At 48.6% G+C, this 20,078-nt stretch overlaps 2 protein-coding genes across 4 annotated transcripts in view; both read left to right on the forward strand.

The window, feature by feature from the left end:
- ttbk2a (tau tubulin kinase 2a) overlaps positions 1-5,822 on the forward strand; it is a 28,021-nt gene extending 22,199 nt beyond the window's left edge. For all 3 annotated transcript variants that reach the window (XM_036542446.1, XM_036542448.1, XM_036542447.1), the window contains 2 exons: positions 533-1,449; positions 1,971-5,822. In XM_036542446.1, the coding sequence (XP_036398339.1) occupies positions 533-1,449; positions 1,971-2,412 (1,359 nt within the window). In that variant the 3' untranslated portion in view covers positions 2,413-5,822. The remainder of the gene's footprint in view (positions 1-532; positions 1,450-1,970) is intronic.
- Positions 5,823-8,334: 2,512 nt separating this feature from the next.
- cdan1 (codanin 1) lies at positions 8,335-18,591 on the forward strand. The gene is made up of 28 exons (XM_036542444.1): positions 8,335-8,412; positions 9,176-9,834; positions 10,034-10,231; positions 10,322-10,512; positions 10,770-10,895; positions 11,044-11,122; positions 11,241-11,361; positions 11,618-11,727; positions 11,829-11,918; positions 12,017-12,092; positions 12,188-12,393; positions 12,533-12,659; positions 12,741-12,884; positions 13,305-13,471; positions 13,766-13,847; positions 13,963-14,052; positions 14,188-14,242; positions 14,336-14,469; positions 14,611-14,714; positions 14,888-15,037; positions 15,544-15,607; positions 15,759-15,837; positions 16,366-16,586; positions 16,789-16,896; positions 16,998-17,061; positions 17,402-17,601; positions 17,827-17,928; positions 18,130-18,591. Exons 1-28 carry the CDS (start codon positions 8,335-8,337, stop codon positions 18,217-18,219), a joined length of 3,915 nt encoding a protein of 1,304 aa, XP_036398337.1. The 3' UTR covers positions 18,220-18,591.
- The last annotated feature ends 1,487 nt before the right edge of the window (positions 18,592-20,078 follow it).

Raw genomic sequence — 20,078 nt, forward strand, 5'->3', positions numbered from 1 at the left:
TGTGAACTTCAGAGCATGCTCCTTAGATGTGTTGACTGTTGAGCTCTGAGTAGCCAGGTGTAATGGCTTCTGATAGTGTTTGCTGTGTTTCAGGTTGGAGTCATGGTTACAGGAACCATGACGAATTGTCTCGTTTGTGGTTTGCTCCCTCTGTGTCACTAATGCCTTCCGCCTACCTCTCTCTCTCCCATTCACACTGTCTGTATCTCTTTCTCAGTCACTCACTCTCTCTCACTCCCACTCTCACTCTCGCTGTCTCTCACTCTCTGTCACACTCTCTCTTTCTCCCTCCCTCTCTCTCTCTCTCGCACACTCTCTCTCTCTGTTGTGGTGGTGTGTTTAATTACATTCCCCTGTAAACTCCCACTGTACTGCCATTTCCCCTCCTTCCTTTCACTGGTTGAGAGAGTGATGGAAGCGCACTGATGTAACACTTGGCTTGCAACACTCCTGCCAGCACTGCTATGAATGTATTGGGCCATTTATCCGTGTTCTGTCTCCCTTTCTCTCTTCTCTCGTCTTGTCTGTACAGTTGACAGCACCCCGCCCATCCGTGCTGTCCTCACAGTCTGCCTCTGATAGTGTGCCACAGTGCCTCCTGCTGGAGAAACGTGAAAATGACGCCCAGCCTTTGGACAATACTGCTGACATGCACTCTCCCCAAGAGCGGCACCCCACCCAGCCTGGCAGCCCCACAGACCCGCTCGGGGAGAGGCTGGTGAATGGAGACGCTGCAGAGAAAGCCCCCAGCCCCGTGCCAAGCCTGGTGTCTTCCCCCAACTCCCCCCGCTCGCCCCACTCGCCCCACAGCCCCGTCTTCGTTAACGGCCACCTGTCGCCCCCCGTGGACATGCTGGGGGATGGCAGCGGGCCCCTCCCTGAACTCAAGGACCCCGAGAGCGACTCTGGGTACCCGGACCGTTCCATCGAGCCCAACCAGCACACCCTGGAGGAGGCGGACAGGGGCGCGGTGGAGAGCGCCGTCCCTGCCTCCACGTCCCCGCCCCTGGCCCCCCGCCGGGACCCCGCCCGCCGACTGAGCCGCATCCCCGTCCTTGAACCCGTGCACCTGCTGGACTCTCCGCCCCCGGGCTCCGCCAAAGAGAAGCTCCTGCAGAAGAAGGCCCACCACCACGGACCCGCTCCCCCCTCACCCTCGCCCTCGCCTTCCCTTTCCTCTGACAAGCGCGCCCCCGTGGCCAATCTCCCCCGCGACCAGCTGTCCTCCGCCTCCGACCGCTCCCAGGACGACGAGTCCTACCTGGGATCCCGCTCGGACCGGCAGGGCGACGACGCTCCTTCCCTGTCCTCCTCTTCCAGCCCACTGTCTCGCAAGAGCAAGATCCCGCGTCCCGTGGCCCCAACCTCCGTGCCCGAGCAGCTCACTGCCCAGTTCCTGCCGCGCCCACCGCCTGGCAAGCCCCCCAGCCGCCCTGCCGTGGAGGGCAGGTAAGCGTTCCCCCGTGCAGTGGTTACCACTTCTGTAATCAGGTGACTGGCTCACCAAAATGCCTGCATTATTGTCACAAGGGGCACGTGACAAATAGGTGTTTCTTCCACTGTTCCGTCACATCACGGCACAAAATCACTTCCCAGAACCTTCTCCGCCTTGTCCCCCGGTGGTGGAATGAACTTCCACGCTTCATCCGTTCTGCTGAGTCCCTCATTATCTTCAAGAAAAATCTGAAGACACAGCTCTCCCACACTTACCTGAACACCTGAAACACTACCAACCTAATGCAATTCCTTAAATCATCCTCGTTTTCCATTAAAAAATTTTATTCTATGGTTTCATGCACTTTTGTCTCTACCAGCTAGCTCATACCTTGTCTGGCCAACGATTGAAACTTGGTCATGCTGCGCTTCTGATGTTGTTGGCTCCTTATGTGGCTTTGTGGTTGTTGTACTCTGCCTCACTTGTAATTTGCTTTGTATAAACTGTCTCCCCCCCCCTTTCTGTCCGCCCCCAGGTTGCGGCGGTACCGGATCCGCGCGGGCAGCACGAGCGACTCGGACCTCATCACCTGCCTGGCCCAGCTGATGTACAGCGGCTCGGGCGTGACCCGGGCCCGCGGCTCCGCCCACCCGCGCTCCCCGCAGCACCACGGCGGGTCCCGGATGCCGCCCAACAGCCCGTCCACACCGCACCGCAGCTCCAGCGCCTCGCCCCGCAGCTCTCCCTCCATGCAGCGCTCCGTCAGCTCCTCCCCGTCCCGCCACGAGCACCGGGGCGGCGGGGGCTGCCAGGGCCGCAGCCGCTCCCCGCCCAGCTCGTCGGGCTCGCCCTCGCTGCGCCGCGCCTACCCGCAGGAGCCCTGCTGCGGCCGCCAGGCCCGCTCCGGATCCTTCCACTCCCCGCGGGCCAAGGCCTGCGGCCGCGAGGGCAAGTGCCCCAGCAAGCTCAGCAGATAGTGAGTCCGTCGCCGTGACGGACGACGCCAACGTGAGGAAGATGACGATGAAGACGCGGACGGGGGGAGGCGGGGGGACTTTAGGCTGGCTGTGCAATTCTTTTGGTCTTTCCGAACTTTGGCAGTGTGCTAAAAATGTATTGCTTCCCCTCATTGAGCCACAATCTGCTCACTGTCTCTCTCTCTCTCTCCCTCTCTTCCTTCTCTCTCTCACTCTGTCCACTGCTTTTCACTCTTAACTTCCATGGCCACGGCTCTCACTCAATGCTCATTTCCTCTCCTTCTTCCCCAGCACACTAATGTACCTTATTTATTCATTTTATATGTTCGGTTAAATAAATCTATACTTTGTTAATCAAACCATATGAAATATTAAGGATTAATATCACAGTATTATGAGGCTGTTCCTTCTGACAAAACTGCACACAGAAGGCAAACAAACATAACATTATAATCATTATAATATGAGCTGCAAAGAAACAAATGGACTATCTTAGTCATCTGTACCCAGGCTTCTTGGCCAGATGGTGCGTACTTTAACTTCTTGTATGCTAGTGTGCTATAGAGCATCTCCACAGTGACCCAGAGTGAACTTACCCCTGTCTGAATGCCTTGCACTTAGTTATGTCACTGTATACATATCCAGGACGTGGTTATTTCTGTCGCACATGTAAATTATTTAGACATGTCTGTCTGTACTTAGACTTCGGCTTCAGTTTGGAGTGCAGGTGTCCATGTGTTTCACCTGGGTGTACGAACCACGCACTGATAAATGTATCATAGTATTTATTTATTTATTGGATTCATGTGATGTTCAGGTCCAGGTGCACTGACAGACTTATGAATCCATCTGTGGGTGTTGCACTTGCTTCGTCCACTTTGGCTTTTGAACTCTTGATACCCTGTCCATTGCACCAGGATCTCTGTGGGAGGTCTTAAGAAAGGGAGCACTGCCCCCCTCCCCCCAGTTTTCCCACCCACCCAAGACCGAAAGGGGGTGGGCTTCACTCTGAGTGCTGTACAGCTACACTGTGGCTTAGCTCATTAGTGCAGTAGGGCCTTTCCTGATATCATATTGTGACCGCTGTTTCACAAGGTTTGAGTGAACAAGCATGCCTGTCCCCTCCAAGAAAGACAAGGAGCAAAGTGTTGAATTAATTTTGTTTGAAATTGTCCTGATCTGTCTGTCTTTGTGTGTGCCTTTGTTAATATGAGCTGAACTCACTTATGTTACCCAAGTCTCTGATTTAAAAGAACAAGGGAACAGGCACTAAGACCCAGGGGGTCCGTGTTAGCTGCTGGTCTGTGAAAGCTCCTTGATTATCTTGAATGTATAAATGTACAATTAGGAGAAAGTGACTGAATGTTTTGTTGAATTTAGAAGCTACTTGAAAGGTTTACTTGAAAATGTTCAGTTTGGCAGGAAAAATGGCACCTTTTTCTGCTGAGGCAGTAAATTATGACTGCCATTCCCTGTCATTTTAATTTGTTTCACAGTCCTACAGACTGAAGTGTCAGGCCTTTTAGTCCTATCAGATAATGCTTGTAATGACAAAAAAAAACAGAAAAAAATAATTACTGGTACATATCAGCTTTAAATGATCAATATCATTTACCCTGTCACTCAGGCTCAAAGGTTTTCAGTGCTATCAAATTAATCTTTCTGAAATTCAAAAGAAACCTCAAGTGTTATGTTAAACTTGGGTTGGGACAGGCATGTTTTGTGCTAAGGCATCGGGCTTTTAAGAGATGATGTTCTTTAAAGAGGTGGGCATGGTCATTTAAAATACTTAGTTTAATCCAGTTGACAGTTCATTGATAGAGCAAACATTTTCCTTTCTGGAACAGACCATCCCTGGTTCACTCCTTCTCTCTCTTCTGCTTGTAAGATATTGTAATATAAATCCTACCAATACTACTATTTGCATGCACTACAGACAAAAAAAAAGAAACAAGCAACATACCAGTCCTCATGTTCATCCATTCTCAGATGATTGTATTCCAACAAGATATTGGAATATGTAGATATAATTATCAATATTTTATTTGGAATGTTGTAATTGATTTGTTTCTCCTTGCTGTCTTTGTGTGAGGGATGAAAATGTCTCCACACAGTCCTCTTCTCCCTGACCCTGCCTCCTGTACTCTACTCTTTACTGGCTTTCACGCTAAAATACACATTCGATGTGCATCAGTGTACCTGTCATGCAGAAATACCATATTCTCAGAAAAAAATATTTTTAGCCTGTTTTTAATTGGCTGAGTTTATTCATTTATGGCGCCTATTTACAATATCAAATGAGAACTTGTTCTTTCTTATAATTTTAATTAATGTAGATTAAATGTTATTTGCATTATATGACAACTTTATGCTCCATAAAAAAATCTTACATTCAGAGGAGTCTGTATGTACCCATGAAGTGAGTGTAAGTGTTCAGCTCTGTGTGATTGGTCCATTGGTGAGAGCTTTGTTTGCAAGGTGCCTGGAGGTGTGTCCTGTGCACCAAGATGGGTGACATTCACAGTGCAACCATCCAGGGATGAATAACTACGCTAGGTCACAAATGCATGTGATATTAACCGTCCTCAGTCAGTCAGGTGGATACAGCATTTATCTTCTCCCTGTGAAAGCAGGGTATTCGCGTGGTGGTATTGGGGACTGCCTTGAGCTCTGTAGTTTGCCCTAAGCTAGACAGCTGACGTTGTGGGTAAGGATAACCAGATCACCTGAGATGAGGTCATTGAGGAGGAAATGGGACACATGTTCTGATACTGACTATTCAAGAAAATACCAGTTTTCAGAATGTCACGAAAAGTCCTAAAAGCCAACAGCCCATTTCTCTCCTGCTCCCTCTGTCTTGCTCTCGCTGCTGGGGTTTACCCATGCTGCCAACATGAATAGCAGGTCTTGCCATCAGCAGCCTGTGTTTGGCAGCATTTTAGAAGGAAACTGCAGAAGTAATAGCTGGTTTGTGCTCAGGGGTTTGCATCTGTCATTGTGTTCCTGCACTGGCTGTGCCTGCATGTTGTGGTGTCCTCTCCAGGGCGAGACGCTAGTTGCTTTCTGCTGGTCAGTAAGGGCAGCTCTTCTTCATATTGGTCAGTGAGGGCAACTCTTGTTTCCATTGGTCAGTTTCGGGCAGCTTTGCTTTCTTTTTGCTCTCCTGTATTGCTGTGTGTTCTGAGATTTGTCTTTATTTATACATTTTTAAGTTTGACAATTTCTCTGATTGGTGAGCTTTGCTGAAGCATGTCCAGTAGACATACACAGCTGATGCAGGTCTGAGCTGTTTGACCCTTCCTGCTCAAATGACCACATGCTCCTGACTGTCAAGTCAAAGCCTTGACTGCATGTAGAAAGTGTGTTGGGTATTTTCTTCCAGAATGTGTGAATTGTAGTGTATTTGTATGTCAGAGGAACTCTGTAACTGCTAGAATCCTAGAAATCACAAACTAGTCACATTAGATTTGTATTCTGTCTTCACTAAATACCTTTTTATTGTTTCTAATGTAAATTATGTTTTCGGTGGCTTTTAGGGGAAGGTTGCACGAGTTTACAAAAACTCTGTTCTTTTCACAAGGAAAAATATGTGAATATTTGAGTGTTTACATGATATTTAGTTTAATACATACAGTAGTTTGTCTTTTTTCTCTTTTGTGCTGACCAGAAGAAAGGTCCACTCTGTAGTGTAACGGGTCTCGTTTGGTACAACGTGCCATCAGACGGAAACGTCACCCCCTGGAGGCTTCGATAAGAGCTTGTTTGGCCCACCTGTGTGAGGACCCTCTGCGTCATGGCCTGAACGTTTCGAGTTATCGGTTGTGTGCCAGTTAGACTAGGCAAGTGCTGTATTGCTGTACTGGCACCAGAAACGTGCCGCTTACCTGTGATTATTACATCAGTCATGGCCTTCACAACTGTAGTGGGAGAGAATAAGGACAGTATTCCCTCCATCAGTATTCCTGTGTGGGAGGTTCCAGAATCCTCTCCACAGTCAAGCAGAGTTTTGCTTGGTGGGGTTTGGAGATGCTATCTTTACCCCATGGCTGAATGGACATGTAGCATTTTTTTTCTAATATATAATCGGTACAGTCATAAGCAGGCTAACCAACATCTAATGTAACTGCTCTGTCTTTTTCATGTGTAAATGAATTAAATTGCTATGAATACCATGAATTATAATTTAAATGATACACTTATTAAAACAGAAACACTATGTAAAATGAACATTGAAGCAAGGGAGTTGACAGTGCTGCTGATTGTGGAAAAGGAAAAAAAGCACTCCGTGTGATGGCTTTAGCTCTGACTAAACCTCCAGAATGTTTTGTCAGTCTGCCATATGTATATCAGTGACGACAAACTGATGAGTTGTCTGGTTGTTTTGTTTTAAGTTACAAAGCAGATTCTTGTTTCTTCGAGTCTCAAGGGTCTTCCTTGTGTCTCAGTGACCTGACAATTGTAGCAGCTACTACAGGCCCACTCCTGGGAGACCAAACTAATGAATCACACATTTCTTAATTTTATTTTATTTATTCTCTCACAGTGGGCACCTTCAAGCTTCATACTCTATTTTATTATTGATAAAGTGGGGAAGGGCATCCGTGTGTGTGTATGTGTGTATGTGTGTATGTGTGTGTGTGTGTGTGTGTGTGTGTGTGTCAAAAGTTGTCCCTCAACCCGTCCACTGACACTAAAATATTTTGTCACCTCACGGAGCATGATAGCGTCTCTGTTTTGTGTGGGAGGTATGTGTCTGTCTGTTCCAAAATCCCTACCTGTCAGCACTGTTGGAACAGTGCGCTCCGCTCGAGGACGGGCGTGACTGGAACCTGTGTGTCTCTTGCTCACCAGTGTGATTGTCTGACTGACTGTTGCTGTGTCTCGACGCATCTTCGGTGCGTCTGTACCGTCCACACCTGCTCAGCACATGCATTCTCCTATCTCATATTCGTTCATCTTTGCAGGAGACAGCAGGAAAGTTCCTTTTGGCCAGTCCCATTTTCAGAGAAATTATCTGGTCTGCTCAGTTTCTAAAAATGTTCTACTGTAATATCTGTTTATGACCCTCTTTTACTTCACCTCAACCTGTCTTTTTTTATTTCTTTGATTTATTTTCACAGTGCTTCTTGTTTTGAGTCATGTTACAATGTTACCATGTTGAAATGTAAGTGTACAGTTACAATGAAAGAATGTAACAAGTGGAGGAATTGCATTGTACATAACTGTAATTATTTACGTTATTTTTCATTTGTACCATATCAATGCCTTGTACAGTGTTTTCTGTTTGTTTTAAAATTATTTTGTATTTTATTTTTATAAACTGGTTATAAATAAAATACTCATTCAGCATGCAGACAAAAAAATTTTATTCACTCATTTATTTTGTTCCTGTCATACATTTGTGACAAATACTTGTCACATTTTTGGTTTGCAGGTTGAAATTACTTCTGATCCAGTATAGTCTGTTTTCTGGGATGGATTTTTGTGAAATGACCTGGAAAACGGAGTCCAAGCTATTTTAAGGCTGCAGTGTATACACATTTCTCGGGGAGTTATTTGCAAATGCAAAATACATTCATTCATGCTTGCAATTTAAAGTAGCCTACAGAAAGCAGCTAACCCAGTTATCATTGCTCTCATTCCCCGTCTTAACTGAGGGTGGGTAGATAATGTAGATTCGGTGAAATCCTTCTCAATTGGAAAACGCCTTCTCACTGTATCCCACGTTGGCGATTATTTCTAAACCACACTTCGACAGACTGCACCATCTCACGATGAGCGAGGCGAGCGAGTTGAGATGTCTGTGGTATTAATGCGCGCTTCCGAGTGCAATGCAGCAGCGTGCGCGCTCTCGCTCTCGGCCCCCCGCGACCCCGCCTCCCTTCACACCGGCGGAGCCGAGCGGCGCTTGCCCAGTGCAGAATGGCGGCTCTTTTGGAATCGGTGCTATTGGGGAAAGTGGAAACAAGGAAGGCCGTGCAATGGCTCAAATATGGGAAGGTTAGTAGATGAAAACCAAAACTGACGCGTAGCTACACATTCACCAATACCCAGACGCCGTTACCGCGACAAAACTACGGGATGACATCTTATCGTTTGCGGCATAAACTTGTTTACTGTACACGGCGATTTGCATGTGTCCAGCAGAGTCTAGTTAGCTTCTGTAGCTAGTTAGCTAGCTAGCTGGCGTTAGCTTCTGGGTTGTAGCTAGAACAAACGTCTAGCTACAAAAATACCCGAAGTCGCTTTGCTGCGAAGAGGATTCTTCAGTGCTGTAGTGTAGAAAAATAAAATATGTCGATTCTGTCATGACCAAAGTCTTGTTCCACGACTTGTCGGAGATACACTACTAAAACTTGTTTGTTAGCTAGCTAGGTAGACCATTCACCTGGTAGGTCTAGAACGCTTACTTGCTTCTCCTCTTAAAAGTACGGCCGTTTTATGTTGTTACCTGTACAACACACCCCGTGCTAGATAGCATCCGTAAAACGAATATGGCAAACCACAAGGTATTCTGGTTTTGGCACGTTTCAAAAGCTTCACATATTGTAGAGGCGAACGTTATGTGGAACGGTCAAAATGAACGAACATATAGGTAGCTGGCTAGCCTGAGGACCATAGGTACGTAACGGTAGGTAGCTATCTGGCTAGCGTCTTGAATTTGTTGAACTCTCTAAGTGTCCAGCTAACCCTTTTACGTTACCTTTTAGTAACTTGTAAGCTTGCCATGCTTTATTAACTTGGCCTGTTTGCGTTCTGGCAGGAGACCGGTGACAGCGAGTCCCTGGTGAAGTTACATGTGCCGAGGCAGGCGTTTGTGCCGTTCTTTTTGAACTTCCTGCGGGAGCAGAGCAGCCATGCCCTCACCAACGGGCCCGCCACACCTGCCAAGACCCCCAGCTCCAGGCCCCTGCGCGGCCCGGGCTTCTCCAGCGAGCGCAGGAGCTGCAGGGTCAGCGGGGCCGGACCTCGGAGTGCCAGCCGGGTACAGCTGTTCTCCCCCGCCCCCTCCATCTCCCCGGGGAGCGGGGCCGAGTGGGACGCGCCCTCGGGGTCTCTGTGCCTGAGCGGCGTCAGCGCCCTCAGCAGCCCCTCTTTCAGCTCGGCCTGGAGCCCCGCCGCCAGACCACCACCCTCAGAGCGCCGCTCCGCCCAGCGTGCCAGCCTGGGTGACTTCCTGTCCCCCCCGGATGCGCAGTCCAACCACGCCCCGCAGCGCCGCAGCCGCAGGAGGAGCGGGGGGGCGGGGCCGGCGCAGGGGCGGCCGGCAGGGGGGCGCGGCCTGCACGAAGAGGCGGGGCGGCGGGAGGCGGGGAGGAGGAGCGGCAAGATGGACACTCCGGTGTCCCCCGCACCCGTCCAGCTCAACTTCAACAACCTGGAGGACTTTCCGCCTGTCGGGGCGTCTCCAGTCTCATCCGTGTAAGTGCAGTCACCTTAAAATAGGTAACAGGATAAAAATACTGCAATGGTTCCCCTTACAAAACCCACATCTGCATATGATGCAATTTAGGTGGGTTGGCCTGTTTAATTCGTGTGTAGTCATAATGTGGGCATGTGAAGCTCTTTCTCTTGTCTCTGTGAACTCTGTACTGATGTTGCTCATTGCGTCTGTTTTCAGACAGACTAAACCGTCCCGTCGGATCAACCCAACGCCGGTCAGTGCAGAACGCCCCCTCTCCAGACCCAAGAGTTGCTTCACCTCCACCCCCTTCCACAAGCCATCCAGCCCTCCAATCCCAGAGGGCACTGGGATGGTACCTGCTGAGGGGTGCTCTTACGGCCTAGAGGAGGAAAGGGAGCTTCTGAGGAGAGAGAAGTATGTATGGGGACCAGGGCTATGGGGTGAGATGGGAGATGATGAAATTTCACATTGGACTCCTCTGACTGGTTATGTCTTCATTGACAGATCCAAATTAGCGCAGCAGGCCAGCTCTCCTTTTTCGCCTGCCCAGGAGCCTTGCACCCCCACCAAACCTGGGGGCAGGCCTAGCTCCCGGCTCGCCTGCGACACCCAGATGTCCTGCCCTGATGCCTCGAAGGTGACCTTGTCGTCTGCGCTTGACCTGCTGGCACAGCTCTACTGCGCCTGCATTGCAGGTACGGACCTGCAGGAGGTGGAACCTGGGAGTGCCTGATGCTCCCTCTCACTGTTGCAAACTGAAATAGTTTCATATGGGGTTTATCATTTCCCATAACAAGAATTTTTGGAGAGGGGGGAGTGCATCACGATTCATTCTGTGCATTTGGTGTCTTACATCATTGTACTGTGACACTGTCTTTTGTGTTGCATGATCAATGGTAAATGATAAGTGTTGTATATATTTTTATGCGTGCATGTGTGCCTGCGTCCACAGAGAACTTGGTACCGAGTGTGTTCCTGGAGCTCTTCTTCGTGCTGCAGCTGCTGACCTCTCGAGCCCCACCCGTTTCTGAGGAGGATGATGAAGAGGAGGAGCAGAGGGAGAAGGAGACGATGCCGGGTGAGCCGTCCTGTCCATATCACACTGGAGCTTAGGTTTAATCATCATGCCATAAACTGTAAATTAACTAATTAACACTGTATATACTTTACTCTGTTACATTATCACCACTGCGAACTCTGTCTTTCTGTTTTGTTTTTTTCTACAGATGTTCTGGAGAGACGGTACCTTAGAAGTCTGCACAACTGTGTCTACTTTGCTGTCCGAGTGCTGGAGAATCAGTTTGAGTGAGCTTCCCCCTTTGAACCCCCACCGTAATATGATTCCATATGTGTGGCCGATAAAGGTGTTCCTGGAATTGGGTCACAGGTGGTGAGATTATACCTCTCTCGTTGTCTGTCTCAGGCTGGTGTCCCACCTGGACAGGTGCACTCTGCGGCTCCTGGCAGAGAACGAGAGGGTGGGCTGCTTCTCTCCCGCCCTGCGAGACCGGCTCACCCAGGCCCAGGGCACCAGCACGGCCAAGGTATGAGACAGGCTGGATTCCCCCTTTTGTTGAGAACATTGTATTTATCGTACATATTGGAACCTACAGTCCTGCCATGTCAGTATCCATAATGCCAAGGCTCTGACCTGTTACTGTACTGCTGCCCTCCATTACCAAAATACAGTAAGTAAAGAAGTAAGAAAAGACTGATATCCTAGACTGCGACTGTCATGTTTGGTTTTCAGATGAAGAAAGTGTGAAAAATGGCTCAGGTTCTCTCTCTGTGACCCTCCAGGTGTCCCCCACCCTCTCACCCTTCATCCAGTCGGTTCCCTTCCAGCCGGCCACTGATAACCGCTCCAACTTCTGCAGCGACAAGGCCTTCCACATCTTCAAAAAGCAAAGGTACCGCAGGGGCCTTTTCTGTGAAACTGGAGTGCATGTGGATTAAAACGAATACAGAGGTCTTTCTGACGCTTCTGACCGAGTGGCATTCTTCCCCTCAGGGATATATTCTACGAGCTGCTGCGGGAGTGGGAGGACAGTCATAAGGAGCCGGGCTGGAACTTTGAGGCAGCGCTAGGCAGCAGGGTCAGGTGAGCTCTCTGGCAAAGCTTTAGGGTGTTATGTTGTTGTTTTCAGTGCTGTTGAGTATTTATCCATTCTTCGGACTGGGTGTGTCTCTCCCTCTCAGAGGGATGGTGAGTCAGCTGACCGCTGCGGGAAACCACGCCCACTTTGCACGGCTCTTCCAGAAGCAGCTTGTCCAGGTGAGGGATTTTTACATATTCATCACAGGCAGATACACACACACTCACACACACTCGCATGCATACATGCACGTGTCTTTCTCCTTACTGCACAGATGTGCAAGGGTCCTCGGATGATGGGGTCCCCCAGTGACGCACCTGACCCCGACATCGTGGGCATGCTGGGAGCGGACAGCCTGGGCCGTCTGAAACGCCTGCAGGAGCGGCTCATCCAGCCCCAGGGTCTCACGGGCCCCTGCCCCCCACCCTCCTTCCCCGGGTACCAGGAGTTCTTCAGGGATTTCCTGCAGACAGCCAGCAGGTGAGGTGCTGGGAAGAAAGTAAAGATAATGCAAAGCTCACTCATTTGTGTTAATAAGTAACAATGTGGCTGAATGTAAACCTTGATTTTGAACACTAAAATACTAATTGGTCTGAATGGTCCGTTTTTCCCCCCTCAGCTGTCAGCTGAACCAGCACTTGACGGACAGCCTGTGTCAGCAGCTCCTCCAGCTGGACGAGGTGGCCATCCTGGGACTGGACGGACCACAGGGAGAGGGCGAGGGAGAAGGGGATATGGAGCGGCAGGTAGTGGAATATGCCGGTGTAGGCTGTATTTTTAGTGACGTGACCTAGGCTCGGAATGTGCGTTTGTTCGGTCTGTTTCAGGATGAGAAGCAGCGGTTCTGCTCTGTGCTTCTTACGGCCCGGCTCCTGGCCAAGTTCCTCGGCTTCATCTCATTCCTGCCGTACCAGACCTCTGAGCCCCCAGCCAGGGAGATCCAGGAGTCTTCTATTGCCATCCGCAGTAAGGTATGGTACTGGACTGTGTGTGTGTGTGTGTGTGTGTGTTGAGGGGATTTCATGATATCTGTATTTTTATATCTGCGAGTCATCTTATTCTCTCCGTTTTTGCTTGTGTGATTAGCTGACTGGTCCCTGTATATCTAACAAGTCACATTGTCCTTGCATGCACAGTTTTGTGAAGTAATTCTTGTCATATTAACGTTCTCTGGGAATTGCGAAAAGTTGAAATTGCTGTTTACTTATCATTTTCTGACAAAGTGTTTACAGGCTGTTTTATTTGTAAATGAAATTACCTGTCCCAAAGAGTCCCGAATTTCTCTCAAAGTCTCAAAATTGCCACCACCCTGGGCCATTTTAGCTACACACTGCAGGTGCTGGACGTTGTCTAAGTCTCCATCTCTGATTGGATATCCATCCCCTGCGCAGACCTCTCCGGTTCTGGATGTCTGTAGAGTGCTACACAGCTGTCTGCGCAGACGGCGCACCGTGCTGACGGTCCCCTGGGTGGTGGAGTTCCTCTCCATGATGGATTTCGCTGGACCCTTCCTGCTCTGCTACAGAACTGCCCTCTGCGTGCTGCTGCGCCTCTACAGGTGACACATGCGGACACAAACGACACATTGCTGGGCTCGTTCTGTGCTGATAAAGACCCTCATTGGACATGTGATCTGAGTCTTCACAGAATGTGTGTAGCGTGAATGCCAAAATGCAGGTGCCCATGACAGTAAGGCAGGCATCCATCACAGAGCTGCCAACGAGCCTAATAACATGGCAGAAAAAGCTCTCGTCTAAAATGTGAGAGAAATGGGCTCTTACTTTTTATTGGTTTAGATGCAGATGTGCTCCTTTTTACTGGGGGAGATGCCCTGACACAGTGTGTTCCTTAGGCGAATGGTGCTGGGCCAGGAAGGTGAAGTGTGTTATCTGAACCAGTTGCTGATCGTGGCTGTGCTGGGCTGGCTCTTCCAGGTGAGAACAGGGGAGGGGCAAGAGCGGCTCTGGGATTGTCTTCAAGCTGACAGATCACATGAGCATTGTCTTTATCTCTCTCTTGCTCTCAATTCCTCCGTCTCTCTCCTGTCAGATTCCTGTGTTTCCGGAGGATCTGTTCTTCACTAGTGATGTGGAGGAGGACACTGAGGAGGTGGAAAAGCACACTGCTTCCCAGGGGCTAGTGAGTGAATGTCTGCAGCTTCCTGTCTGACACTTCTCCAGATGGACACTGGGACACACAGTGCTATGCTCTCTACATTAGGCTTTCATCCAGCCCTGTAAAACGTATTATCCTGTGTGTGTCTGTTTCCTGCAGGACTGCCTCCCCCTGGTGGACCAGCAGCTTCTCTACACCTGCTGTCCTTACCTGAGTGAGTGCAAACCCTGGACACCTTTTTTCGTTTTTTGCTTATGCTTAGCCACCCATACTCTGAGGGTTACATCTTTTCTCCATCCCCTTGTAGGCGAGTTCCGCAAACTGCTTGCTGCCTTTGTTGCGGGAAGCACAGCCAAGAACGGGGGCCTTATCCGAAAGATCACGCCTACCTCTGCTGAGCCCCAGGGTCCGCCCACCACAAGGTCACACCAGAAACTGCAGGTACACACCTGAAAGGGGGGGCGGGAAGGGTAGAAGTGGCCAGTTGAGAATGTGTCAGAAGGGGGAGTAAAACAGTGGCTCAAGCAGCCCACCTCACATCGGCTTTGCCTGTTCTCTGTCTGTGTCCGTTTGCCTGTCCAGGTGGAGCTGGAGCAGGCCTTCTTCCATAACCAGCCTCCATCCCTGCGTCGCACTGTAGAGTTTGTGGCCGAAAGGGTCGCATCCAACTGTGTCAAGCACATCAAGTCAGTCCCAACCCTCTCCTGTACTGTCTGTCTGTCTTGATTGGCCGAGGTCTTGTCTGCATATCCACTAGGGAGTTTATTTAGGCATTGTCGCTGCTAGTGGTGTGTGCTCACTGTCCCGTGGTGCATCTTCTCTTCCTGTAAGACTGTGAGTATTTTCTCTGTGACGGCAGGGCCACCCTGGTTTCGGAGCTGGTGTGCAGCGGAGAGAAGATGCTGAGGGGGGGGCTGGGCTCGGATGATGTCAGCGTGCTGAAGCTGAATGACTCCGTGTGCGCACAGCTGTGTGACAGGGGCAGGCAGGCACTGGAGCGGGGCACCAGGTATGGAGGCAGGGCTCTCCCCCCTTCACCCTCTCACACACGCACACGCACACGCACACACACACACACACACACACACACACACACACACAATCCAATTCCTGCACTGACAAGTCAATTCTGCTAATCGATGTAGTATAGACCCATGCTGTGCTCACATCCTTAACACCACATTCATACTGTTGCACTCAGCTGAAAGCTTCCTGTTCGGGAGGAATTGCATGTATAGAGGTGTAGGTCTTTGACCCAATGTTCCTGAACCAGAGAAGCTTACTGTGAGTGTAACATATGCACCCAGCTCATTGCTGACTTCAGGAGTTGCAGTGACATCTGTCTGTTTGAGCGTAATGGTCCGCGTGCAGTGTGTTCATGCATGACTGTCATTTGTTGCATAGCATTTCGGTTTGACTGTACTGATCCCGCATGCAGGCTGTGTATGTGGCTTTAGGACTGCTCTGTTGGGTTGTGTTGGTGTGTGAGAGTGACACGTCCTGTGTTGACCCCAGGTTCTGCAGAGAGAAGGGCCCTGAGGCCATCCGAGTCCTCCTGCCTGAGGAAACCTCACCTGCTGTGAGTCACTTTGGCAGTTTTCCACTAATGGTCATAATGAGAATTTCAGCCTTAAGGAGTCTGTGTACTGATTTTATACCAGCCTGTGTCTTCCCTGCCAGCCAGCTCTGTACATCTGATGTCCATATTTTGTGGTCTTTTGTGTTTCCAGGTTCTCACCACATCTGAAAATATCACTGTGCGTCTGGCCACTGAGAAGGCGTGCGGCTGGCTGTCCTCCAATATCACAGGTACTGTAAGAACGAGCAGGATGCATGTTGGTGTACTTTCACCAGCTGGATAAGAAAGTTGGGAATAATGTGTGCATGGGCAGTGTGAAGTGTGCATGTCTGATGTTCTGTTTTGTCCTCCATGCAATTAAAATTTTGACAGTGAAGAAGTTCCTTATTTTCACCGTGTGCAGTTAGACTCAGGTGAACTTAGATTTTAAATGTAGATGGGTAGATAAAGTAACTCACCTGTAAAAAGACACTGTCACTGATACTACCTTAGAGAAAACCCTTAGTGCCTTAGCCTATTCCTCACATGTTCTATGTATAAAGCAGAGGATGTACGCCCAGGTGTAGAATAATGTACAGCTTTCATTCAGCTGGTTCACAGCAGGTGTCATTTTGTAACACATATACACTGTCAAGACAAAGGATTCCCTTGAGGTTAATGTTTTTCTGAGGTTTGTTGACAATGCTGTGCCATAAGGAAACATAGCATATAGCATCTCAGATAGGTAATGGCACAGTATACACTCCCCTGTCTCCCAGCCCTGATTAAGCGAGAGTGGAAGACTGCGTTTGATCGTGTGATGAAGACTCTGCCTGCCGCCCCACCTTTGACTGGTGAAGGTGAGGGATCTCAGGTGGCAACCGTGAGACAACAGGCCACTCCTCAAGGAGCCAGCCAAGGGGAGGACACAAGATCTGTGTGCCCCAAAGACTGTACCCACAGTGCCACTCTGCCATCAAACATCATCATAGAGATCAAGGTACCAGACTCACTCACTGACCAGGCGTTATGGCAGTACACTATTTGTTAAAATGCATCATGTTAGGTCCACATCAGTTTCCAAGGGTTTTCTTTGCAGTCTATGAAGGCCTGTGCAAGATGAACCTATTAGTGATCCAATGGAAAGTTGAATCCCTGAGAGTGGGTGATGATATGATGATGAGGTGGTGTGACTATTGCAGGAGGTGTTAAGCATCACTGTAGGTCCCAGGTCAGAAGGGGAGCGGCTGAGCTTTCAACAGCTTGAGGATCTGCTGCGGAGACTGGGAGACACTCTGAGCTGCAGGAAGGTACACGAGGCGGCTCTCAAACACACACCCGTGCTGCTTTCCTGAGCATGGCTCCGATCCGCAGGCTCACTTACACTGACTCTTTCTCCCTGTCCCCGCAGTTCCTGTCCCCAGTGCCTGAGCAAATGCTGCTGCGCTGTACTGTTCTGCTGGCCAGCAGGCTGGGTGAGGAAGGGCTTGGGGGCTGGAGAGGGAACGAGGGGCTCGTGGGCGAGGGGACCCTGATTTGGGATATTGCACAGTTCTGCTCTTTAAGGGCTGTGTCCTTTATATTTGCATCAGATAAATTCACAGGAGAGATCTGAAGGTTCTGAAAAGAACTGAAAAGTTTACCAGGAATTCAAACCTGCAGAACCCATGCCCCAGATCTGGGACCAACACTAGACAGTACAGATGTGAATAGGGATACATTTATGTATGAATTGATAAATTATTGATGAATTAATCAGTTCATTGCCTTTAGAGTAGAGGTGGTTATGAAGACTGAGGCTTGCTTTTGTTGCAGTGTCTGGGGAGCTGCCCCTGCTTGACCCACTTGAGTGTCCTGGGACCGACGAGTCTGGCACAGGCAGAGGCAGCCCCGTTAGGGCCCTTCTTGATCAGCTGGTTAACATGTGGGTGCAAGAGATGTGTCCTCCAGCACCCCTTCACCTGCTTTTTACAGACCCCTCACTGACTGCTGTCCTCTCCCCTAGCTGCATACAGGTGAGTCACACTGGTCCCATACACTGCTTCTACCTGTGTGACAGTGAATGTGCATTCCTCTGTACACTTGAGCGTGTTAAAGTGTGTGTGATCACTTGCATAAGTGTGGTTTATGCATATAATCTTGTGTTTGTGTGGTAGCAAGACTAATGGGTATGTACACGTCTTCATGTATATCACTGCGATGCTTGGTTGGGTTAGCCCTCTCTCTTTCTGCAACGGCAGAACTTCCTGTACCTGGTTGGACAGCTGCTGGAGAAGGGACTGCTGAAAAAGGAAGAGGTGTCGTCACATTGGAACAACCTGTCAAAGCTGACCTGGCCAACCGTAAGTGGCATACTTACGTACCTATACGCACACACTCAACAAAAACAATACTCGCACATACTCAACCACACACACTTAACTATGAAACCTGAAGACAGTGTAAGCATTGTAGACAAAAGCCAGAAAACAACTTTGGTTAACCTTAATGCTTTTGATGTCATGGCTGTACAGTTCTTAATCTAACCTCTGCTTGTATTTCAGGGCTCAATGGAGAGGATCCAAGAGTTCTCCTCCTCTCTATCATTCCCTCCACCCCAGATCCACAGAGATGTCCTGCAGAGCTCAGAGTAACCAGCAGGGGGAGTAAGGTGACAAGAAAGGAGTTAGGAACTGAAACCATTGACCTGTCTGTGGATGAGATGCCTGTTGTCCTAGAGGTGTAACATCCCATTTGCACTCAGACAGGCAGAGTTATGTATTCATCTGACCTGTGCCACAGGTATGGCCAGCTCCATCTCTCCATCACTAGAAAGCACTTGCGCATCTCGTTAACTTAGCCGTGAAGGACCTGGAATCGGTCAGCGACTCCCCCCACATTATGTCTTGAAGTGAGGATATAAACCAGAAACTTACGCTACTCCAGAAGACTTGATTGGCCTTGTTCCCGTGAACACAGTGGCCTTGCTCTGTGGCTTTGGTTTGGAATTCCAACTAAAGATTAATCTTTTACCAGATAAGGTCTTGGAGGATCCATGTTGTAAGAGAATGACAAAAACAACATTCACATCTCTGCACTACATAGAATCCACACCACTGAACCACGTTGTCATATTTATTGTTTGAAGTGACTCATGAACAGTGTTTAAGCCATAGATCTCCTTCAGTTGGCTGCTGACTGACAGCCTTGGTTTTGTGTACCAAATGTGTTTATTCCTTTCCCCATGAATGCTTTCGGAATGCATTTGTGATGGACTTTTGTGGTTCATATTGGACTTTGTAATTTGTGTACCGCTTTTAAACTGTGCTTTTTCCTATACAGTATGTATGAATAAATATAATAAAGGTATTTTAGAATACTGGGTTATTATTTGATAATCAAATATGTTTGGATTCCACTAAAACTATATCTGCAGTATCAACAAGCAAGCTGCTACATGAAAGAAGTCAATGTTTGTGAATATAGATCTCTGTACCACCAGGGCAGTGATGAAACGTGAGAAGCCAAAGTAATAAATCAACCGTTTGACAGCCGACCCAACCGGCATAAACAGAGTGATTTGCGTTTGTGAAAGGCTCACTGGCCCAAGTGGAGGCAGTTTCCCATGCCTCCTGTGTCTGCTAAATATTTCCCATCTGGGGAAGCTGGTTATTTCCTTCGTTTGTGTTTGGTTTATATGTAGGCCTGCTCAGGTTCGAATAAGAAATGTCTTATTTTGGCTGTTCACTCTCGCTGATATAGTGCCCATGTGCCTATGTTTTGTCTAAACCCATGTATATGTTGAAGACGGCCTGTACCTCGCGGCACGCCCCTAGACCACGTTTCTCCAAATTTTAGCTCGAGGAAATGTTTGAGTCTGTTGCGTTTTTATTTTAAATCGTGTTGTTCAGTTACATATATACGTGTAACATTTATAAATATTTCCACAAATGTAGCTATCTTAATTGTCTTTGCGTGGGCTCAAGGAATACTTTTTCCGTTTTTCACAGTCTCACTTTACTTTTTCCTGGGTTTCTTTTTTCTTCTTTATATTCCCCAAGAACTAGTGCACTGTAAGCTGCTCTATAACAATCTAATTACAAATGGCGTTATAGAAAATATAGGTTGATTGATTTAAGGAAAGTGGTGATCACCTGGACGGGGTTCAACTCGTCCCTATCACTTTAAACCTTATCCTACAATCACATTTGAAGCAAAGATCAAAGTACTGACCTGTACATACTCAATCTCGTATCTACGTTCTTGATCTTACACAAATCACAGCAATCAACAAATCTGTTCACGGATCAGCGTAGATCTGTTGAATGTTGTGGCAGTGAGAACGTAATTGGCAAGGAAAACAAAATTTCCTCGGAGGACTGGACAGAAATCACCGCTAACAACACTCTAACACGAACACAGTACTGCTTTACACAAAATCTTAAAAACAATTTGACGGTGGGGCAGGCATCCTTGGTGCCCCGCCTCACGCCTGAAACTCCCTTACGCCGAC

Source organism: Megalops cyprinoides, chromosome 12 (assembly GCF_013368585.1).
Source record: "Megalops cyprinoides isolate fMegCyp1 chromosome 12, fMegCyp1.pri, whole genome shotgun sequence".
Taxonomy (NCBI): Eukaryota; Metazoa; Chordata; class Actinopteri; order Elopiformes; family Megalopidae; genus Megalops; species Megalops cyprinoides.